At 45.9% G+C, this 8,253-nt stretch overlaps 1 protein-coding gene across 7 annotated transcripts; it reads left to right on the forward strand.

Moving 5' to 3' along the window:
- Window positions 1-413: 413 nt before the first annotated feature.
- Window positions 414-7,884, forward strand: LOC126987967 (tubulin-specific chaperone E-like). Of its 7 annotated transcripts, none has more exons than XM_050845649.1 (3): window positions 414-570; window positions 2,328-5,044; window positions 5,440-7,884. In XM_050845649.1, exon 2 carries the CDS (start codon window positions 3,432-3,434, stop codon window positions 5,013-5,015), a length of 1,584 nt encoding a protein of 527 aa, XP_050701606.1. In that variant the 5' UTR covers window positions 414-570; window positions 2,328-3,431; the 3' UTR covers window positions 5,016-5,044; window positions 5,440-7,884. The 7 variants fall into 7 exon arrangements, with proteins under 7 accessions (XP_050701606.1, XP_050701607.1, XP_050701605.1 ...); XM_050845650.1 differs by having other exon boundaries at window positions 5,443-7,884; XM_050845648.1 differs by having other exon boundaries at window positions 2,328-7,884.
- The last annotated feature ends 369 nt before the right edge of the window (window positions 7,885-8,253 follow it).

Consider the following 8,253-nt stretch of genomic DNA (forward strand, 5'->3'; position numbering starts at 1 on the left):
TAATTCTAGGTTGCGTCAATAGCTCCTGATAGCTTAATTAAAAAATGGTGACTTAGGGAAAATTTCAGAAGCAACGCGCCGATTTTCACTGAACACAATCAGGCGGCTACACTGCTTACGACACAACCTTCCAGTCCATACGTAGCTTTGTGATTTATCAACTTATGGGCGTGTCAACATTTTCCTGGCCCATCCAACGCGTTCTACAATATTTTCTTGTAAAATAAAAAAAAATTAGGTGAGCCGTTACGCAGGCAGACTCCCCGCTGCCAGATTGTCGTACTCATCCTCTTATATATACCGATTTCTGACCCCAAAACTATCTCTAGGGCCCCGGTAACGAGATTCATTCATAGTTATCGTTAAAATAGTTAATTCCTGATGTTTCTTGGCAATAGTTATACGTTAGAAACCGGTAAATACAATGCTCTGAGTACGATAATCTGGCAACGGTGCGGCCACAACAAACAAGCCGCCCGCCAGTCACCAGTCACCACCACGCCCACGGTCACCCGCCGCCCACCTGTCACCTCCAGGGCCAAGGAAGAGACGGAAGACTGGCTGGGCGTGGTGAGTCGGGAAATAGGTTAATATTGAAGAGGGCAGCCATCTCTTGCGAAGTTAATACTGGATCTGGATAACACGCATATTTGTGTTGGGTGTTGGGGGGACGGGGGAGCCAAATGTGCAGGGGAGGGAAGTGAGTCAAGTGTTATTATTAGTGTTACTGTGCTATGGTGACAAGTGAGTGTGTATTTGTTTTCTGAGTGAGTCTATTGTACCGTAGTCTGATCTGTCGAGGGAGGCTTTTCCAGTGGTGTATAGGGCGGGGAAAGTATGAGTGCCTGTTTGCGTCATTGTTAGTGTGATGTGTTTGGTGTTTATGGATGTGTGTGTGTTACGAGTGCGTTGACTGTTTGCGTTGTGTAGGTATGTTTGTGGGTCAGTGTCAATGTGAGTGTGATTTTGTATGAAACTAAGTCTGTGTGCTTGTCTGCGTATGTGAAGAGTTCCATTTTTATCTGATCCGTGATGCCAGGCGTTCGAGTGTAATTGTTTGTAATGAACCTAGCCGCCTTGGTGTTGATTTGCTCTAGCCTAACAAATAAATTCCTCCTCAGGAACCCCAGTTACGGAGAAACAGCGAGTTGAATAGGAGAGACTTTTGGAGCGAGGAGGAGGTTATAATCTCCTCCGGCCCTTTCCTGATAAAGCGGCTATAGCTGCTTCTGGTCCTTTTGGGGTTAATGTACAGGAGGAAAAGAAGGGGGCCTAGAACGGTGCCTTGTGGGGCTATCAGGTCGGTGGGGGAGCATATTTAAACTACTTACAATATGGAATCTGTTTTGGTCCCTGAATGCAGTGCAGTAACAAATGACTTCCGGAAAATAGAAGGGGGGTCGAGGGGGGTGAAGCCTCCCCATTAGGTACGTTATGTTAGGTTAAGTTAGGTTAGTTTAAATTTATTTGAGTAATTGTGGAGATTGAGATTGAGAAGGGGTGAGCGAAGCCATTTAGGGGGTTGAGAGGTTACCCGTTAGGTAGGTTACACTAGGTTAAGTGTGCGGTGTGGGGCAGCAGAAATGTGCACCACAGGACAGGGCAACGGCGGGAGTGGTCCACTACACAGGCCGGTGGTAATGGGCGGGAACAGTGCACCTCAGGCATTGAAAAGTTAATCATTTAGTGGTTCCTGGAAAATAATACCATCTCCATAATAAAAAGCATCATATTTTGCCCAGAAATAAACAGTCACTGTCTCTAAAGTGTGTTTTGAGGCCTCATTTGTTGTGCAAATGTTTATCAACCAATAATATGCCCAATGTGACAAATTGTGGAACCTTAGGGGGTCCAAGCATAGTTGGGAGGTTACACATATGAGGCATTTAGAATAGAAAGGGCAAACTTCCTAAAGTTATATATTGAGAAAAAAACACAACCCATTACCAGCCAGCCACGAGGGAGCCGGGGAAGCTAGATTTGACTTGGCTTATTTACCTGGTATTTTCAGTAACTAAGAGGCAAAAGCACAATCAGCAATAGAGGAAATTAGTGCACTTCTGGTGGTACCAAAAATCCCATTTTCTTTTGGTGGTGAGTTTGCCTTCTCTGAGTGCCTCATATATATTCACCTGTCTTAAGCCCCACTATAAGTCAGAGTGTGAACAAGGCTATCATTGAAATAAGGGTAGCCATCTCACATGAAGTTAATAGTGACACTGTTTTGTATTTACTTTTGAGAATGCAATGCATTAACTAATAGCTTCTGGAAAACTAAAGAAACAAAGTATGTTCAATTGACTAATCGAAATATTGCCCTGTTTCAGAAAGAACAAACCTGTGGTAGCTGCAGCAGCCACAGACCACTCCTTATCCCCTTGAAGAGTAATGGTGGCGTGTGGAACTGTACTCTGCCCTGGGGAGGAGCCACTGGAGTCCAGAAAGTCAGAATGAATAGCAGCCAATAAGAGGAACCTTCAGAGAGGATCATATTTAAATGAAGAGGAAACAGGAAACATGCATTGGTGAGGAGACTGTGAAGAGACCTTCAGCAGCAACTGTACCTCCTGACCAGTATCTGGTGCAGCCACAGCAGCTGACAGCCGTCCAGCTTCTGACCACAGCATCACCAGGACCCATCGTAGGAGTGCCGTCAGTGGTGTCAACAGTGGGAGCGTTGACCCTCCCCCCCGCAGTTGCTGTCACTGTGCAGACCGAGCCGGGAGGTGTGGCTGCAGACCCTTGTATTCTTGGAGGAGCCTTATCTTGCACCCAACCTGTCCCTCACTCATCTGCTTGCAGCTTTGTTTTAACCTCTGCACAACCCTTTGTAACATCCACTACACCCATTTGTGATAGCACCTCTTCATTGAACACTATATCTTCAAACTTGATTCCACCAGGAGCTGTTCTTGCTCCAGCAGACAATACTATCATATCCTTTACAAGCAACACACCAGACAGCACCCTAGAGCCATACAATAATAGCTCCATCAGTAATATATCTGGCAGTGGTTTTTCCCCTGCTCCAGTAAGTGCTGACTCCTCATATTCCTCATCCTTTGTGTCCAGCAGTCCTCCCACAGTTTCTACATCATCAGCATCACCACCAACAGGAAGGAAGACCTATGCTTATAAGAAGATTGATGAGTCACCAGCTGAGAGGCAACAGAGGCTGTCAGAACGATTTAATGCCTTGATTCGAGCCAAGATCATTGAGTTGGTCACAGCCAGAGGCATCAAGAAGACAGTTTGTCCTTCAGAGGTTGCACGAGCACTCTCCCCTAGAGCCTGGAGGGATTTAATGCCAACAGTGCGTAAGATTGGTGCGCAGCTTGTGAAGGAGGGGCTCATCCTTGTGACGCAGCGGGGAACAATCGTAGACCTGTCAACTGTTCGAGGGCCTGTCAGGTTTGGACTTGCCAAGTGAAATGACGGGGCCAAGTGTAGTGATTGGGAGCCGGGTGGAGCATGACGGCCACCGAGGCACCGTCATGTGGGTCGGGGAGGTGCCCCCCGCCAAGGGCACGTGGTATGGTGTTGACTGGGATGATTCTTCTCGGGGCAAGCATGACGGCTCCCACAATGGTGTCAAGTATTTTGACACAACACATCCAACTTCAGGATCCTTTGTTCGTCCAGCCAAAGTCAACTCTGGAGTGACCTTTGAGACAGCAGTACGAGGGAGATACCAAAACGACACCACCATTGAATCTGAGGTGACGGAACAACTGCAAAGAGAAATCAATGCAAGATTTGTAGAGGTGGTTGGCATGGAGAAAATTGGAAAGAAACAAAGTGTATTGGAAGAGCTTGGAACAGCAGTGCTTACCGGATGGAATATTTGGGGAACGGACGAGACAGACCTGATGGCTCTACTACCGAAGCTGCACAGTGTCGAAGTCTCATACTGTCTGCTCCCCTCGTGGACATCTGTGGCAGAGATCACCCGCCAGCTGCCCAGCCTTCGCTTCCTGAACATCAGCGGGAATAAACTAAAGATTCCTGATGATCCAGAAGAACTAAAGGAGAGTCTGTGTCATGTTGTGAACCTCGTCCTCAACAACATGGTGGGGTACTCGTGGCAAGACCTGCTGACGTGCTGCAGCATGTTTCCACAGCTGAGGAATTTACAGGTGGCATTCAATAAGCTTGAACACCTCGGACCAGTTCCCAGTGGTTTGTTTGACAGCCTGGAAGAACTAGACATTGGGGTGAATCCCTTAACATCATGGGAGGAACTGTGCCACCTGGGCTCCCTGCCTAGACTTGAGAGTTTGAATGTGAACAACTGTAGCCTGAAGAGTGTCACTTTCCCCTCCAACGCAGCCACTGACAAGACGCCGCTCTTCCCTCACCTCAAGAAGCTGATGCTGTCCAGTAACCCGCTGGACATGTGGGAGTGTACCGGGGAATTGAACAAACTGGCAAGCTTGGAATATCTCGTCATTGGCGGTGAACAAAAGAATTTCCCTTACTTCCAGGAGTTCACATATGCTCGCATTGAGAATCTGAAGATTTTTAACAGAACTTTACTATCTCCAAAAGAGAAGAGAGACTGCGAACTGTTCTACCTCAAGTCTTTCAGCGCTGAATACTACGCAGCCGGAGGCACCGAGGAAGACCCAGACGAGAGCAACCTGTCGGCAGAGTTCAAGGCAAAGCATCCTACTTACCTGAGGCTCGTCAAGGCCCACGGCGCTCCCTTGGATGAAAGTCGCTACAAAATACAGAAGACGCAGAAGCTGAAAGATCTGAAAGTGGAGATGAAGATCGCCATCCCGAGTGAGCCTGAGAGGGGAGAGATCCTCAAAACCTTCCTGCCAACAACCAAACTGGCCAAGGTGAAGATGATGCTGAAGCGCCACCTCAAGCTCAACCCGTCCATCAACCTTACGCTCTCCTTCCGCACCACCAGCGAGGGGAAGGTGTTTAACATACCCCTGGACAACGACCAGCACGACCTGGCCTTCTACTCTGTCGGGAGCGGGGACACCTTGGTGGTCAGCTGGTGAGGCGGCAGCACGCTGGATTACTTGTGAAGGTAACTCAGTGAGGGTCATGTGTATATTTGCTTTATCTAGTTTATTATTATTTTTCAATCATCACATTATTATTTACTATATTTTTCTTATTTGAAATTATTTTATTACTATATTTATTATTAATTATTAAGATAGGAAGTTTGCTTGTGTTTTTACTCATAGGTCACAGAATTGGGTTCAGATCCCCTCTTTGTTCAGGGTTTGGTATGTCTCAGCCAGCATGGGTGGTTGTGTAGTGCTATGGAAGGGATTAGTTTGTGTGTGTGTGTTGGTGTGGTCCTGTAGTGCAGTGGTTATCACACATGTCTCAGAGCTGAGAGGTCTCAAGTGTGATTTCTGGGTGGTGTGGAGATGGACAGGCAATCCCCTTTAATCCGTGTCCCTATCCACCCAGCAGTGAATTGGTACTGGTCGTCAGTCGGGTTATGTTCCACTTCCCGGAGGTGTGTGGGTGTGAGGTTCCAGCTGTGCCCAAAGAGACGCCACCTGAACTCGAGGCTTATTTGTGGAGGGTACTGATTGACGTGCAGTGGTCAGCCTGCTTGGCTCACAACTGGGAAATCCCGAGTTCAGTTCCCAGGTGGATAGGAGATGGATGGACAGTGTTCTTGAACTTGTGCTTTTTAACCCAGCAGTGAAAGGGTACAAGGCGCGAGTCAGGTGTTGTGTCCCGCCTCACGGGTTGAGGGTCTGGCCCGCTGAGAGCAAGTAAAGTAACATGAGTGAAAACCGAAGGCCTTCAGACTTGTGACTTACAAGCTTGACTCAGTCCTGTAAGATACAAGTAGGTCACTACACCTCTGTACAAGCATATCTCACCCTGCACAGTCATAGGGCCGCTTTCACAGTCGTTTTGTTTGTTTTGATCGTTACCAATGGCTGCGATCGACGCTATAGTTTTCCACGTGAAACTGGCCTATGGGGTAGTGCCGGCTGCAGAGGAAGCGAGAGGTGTTGAGAGTGTGTGCCAAGGTGCGGGGCTAGGCTAACCCCGCAGCTGCCACTACCCCATCAGCCAGTTTTACGTGGAAATTCTATTGCAGCGATCGCCGCCATTGGTAACGATCAAAACAAACAAAACGACTGTGAAAGCGGCCCTTAGTCTGGTTGTTTGCAAACTTGTCCTTGTCCAGGATAATAAGCGCAAATCCCATGACCATCTTTATGCCTCCTGTGTCTTGGCATGACCTGGGGGTGTCTCCATCTCAGGGCTCCTCCAGGGGTCAGGACACTCAGCATGGCTCTGATTCACTGGCCAGTCCTTCCGTCACTTACTTGTGTCATTTCCATTTTTTCTTACTTGGTTCTGAGGCCTATCTACAAGAAATGGGGGAGATGATTACAATGGTGACTTATTGTGTTTATTGTTGTCATGGTTGTGATAACATAATAAAGCTTTAAATTTGTATTCCCATTCAACAAGGAGGGGATCTTGTTTCTTGTTCATTTTCAAAGCTTTTAAGTAAATATTTAAGATGAATGAGTTTCTGTTTTGATTTTGCTATTTATTTTTACTTCAGTTTTGATTGAGCGAGTTTTTTGTTTATCATTTTATTATTTCAAGCCACTGAAGGTACTGGATAAGGCAAGTAATAGAAGTGTATGACAAATCAAATATTGCATCCAGACCTGCAGGGAAATGAATGTCCCTTCATACCTTTCTCATGTGAAGGACAGTACAGTTTTTTGTGATATGTGCTTTGGAACCTGATTGCAAATTTAACCACTTGAGTAAATTAGATAGGCTAATGAATATGTTTTGCAAGGAATTTTCAACATTCTTTAAGTGTATGTTCACCAAAGCACCTCATGTTGGTGTGAACACTTCGTCACAAGTATGCACTTCATAATGCTGACTAACAGTGTTGTAAGAGATCAGCACTGCATGATCTGTGTTGTCCTCCAGGCTTGCTCTTAAAACAGGACAAAATAATTTTAAGGCACAGTGTGAGAAATCTGTGATGCTTCTTTCAGACACCTGTCAGCTATATTTTCACTAGTATGCATCATATAAAAAACTGAATTGTAACATTTTTTGCATATTAAATGAATCCTTAACTATTCCAAAGATGAAAACAGGAAATCTTGAGTTCCTATAAAAGGTGTAACAGTATACCAAAGTCCTGAATACTTTGTCACCACATAAGACAGTGTGTGTTTTATGCCTCTATCGCCAAACTTCACCTGTCACCTTCTCAGTACTTTTTGAGGTGAGCATCTCCACGATAAGGTCCTCAACAAAATCGTCTTGGTATCCTGTGGCAAGAATCTTTACAGGGAACTATCCATCTCGGTTCACAAAATCAGCTTCTTAAACAAATGCTCATATACTTGTTTTGCTGGGAGTCCATTCTTTCAGTAACATCAAGAGAGGTCCATATGTCCAAAGGCATCTTATCCTGTCAGCACAATTCTGTTACTGAGTGCCTTCACTTTCTCACATAGAACTAGTGTGGTGCTTCTCATGTTGCTGCTGGCAGTATTCATAGGACTGTGCTTGTTAACTTGTCTCATACCAGTCACGTCTTTGATAACCCTGCTACATAACAAACATTTAATACTTTCATACACAGCCTCCCCTTTATAATTTAAGCAGAAAGTTTCTTCTCTTTAGGCCCATTAATTTCAACATTTAATTCTGCCCCTCCCTCAGCCAGTTTTCCTTCTTCAAACTTTTCCACGAGAAAAATACACATATTCAGTTGCCTAAGGAATGACACCAACATATGTATTCATCACGGCAGTCTATGTGGAGCAGCATATTGTGGGTGTTTTCAGTCCATTTAGTATATAAGGTTTATGCATAGCCACTCATGTAAATAAAATCAACTAATATAAACATGATTGCCTCCCTTTACCTTCTATCTGCGGTGTCCTGTCGTAAACTTTAGGGCTGTACAGGAGTCTTTGAGCTGTACGTGTTAGTGGACCTGGCTGTCTTATTATTTGCCTGTTCTCACACACAGTATTGTTCCCCTCATCGATGGGGGCTTCCCGGTGCAGTGGTTAGCACACTCGGCTCACAACCGAGAGAGCCCGGGTTCGATTCCCGGGCAGAGTGGAAAAATTTGGGCGGCTTTTCCGATGCCCTACGCCCCTGTCCACCCAGCAGTGAATAGATACCAGGTATTAATCAGGGGTTGTGTCCTGTCTCCTGGGATCTGTTCTCTTTCCCTTCTGTCTCTCTCCGGCATATGACCACAGATGT

Source organism: Eriocheir sinensis, chromosome 67 (assembly GCF_024679095.1).
Source record: "Eriocheir sinensis breed Jianghai 21 chromosome 67, ASM2467909v1, whole genome shotgun sequence".
In the NCBI taxonomy this organism is placed as follows: domain Eukaryota; kingdom Metazoa; phylum Arthropoda; class Malacostraca; order Decapoda; family Varunidae; genus Eriocheir; species Eriocheir sinensis.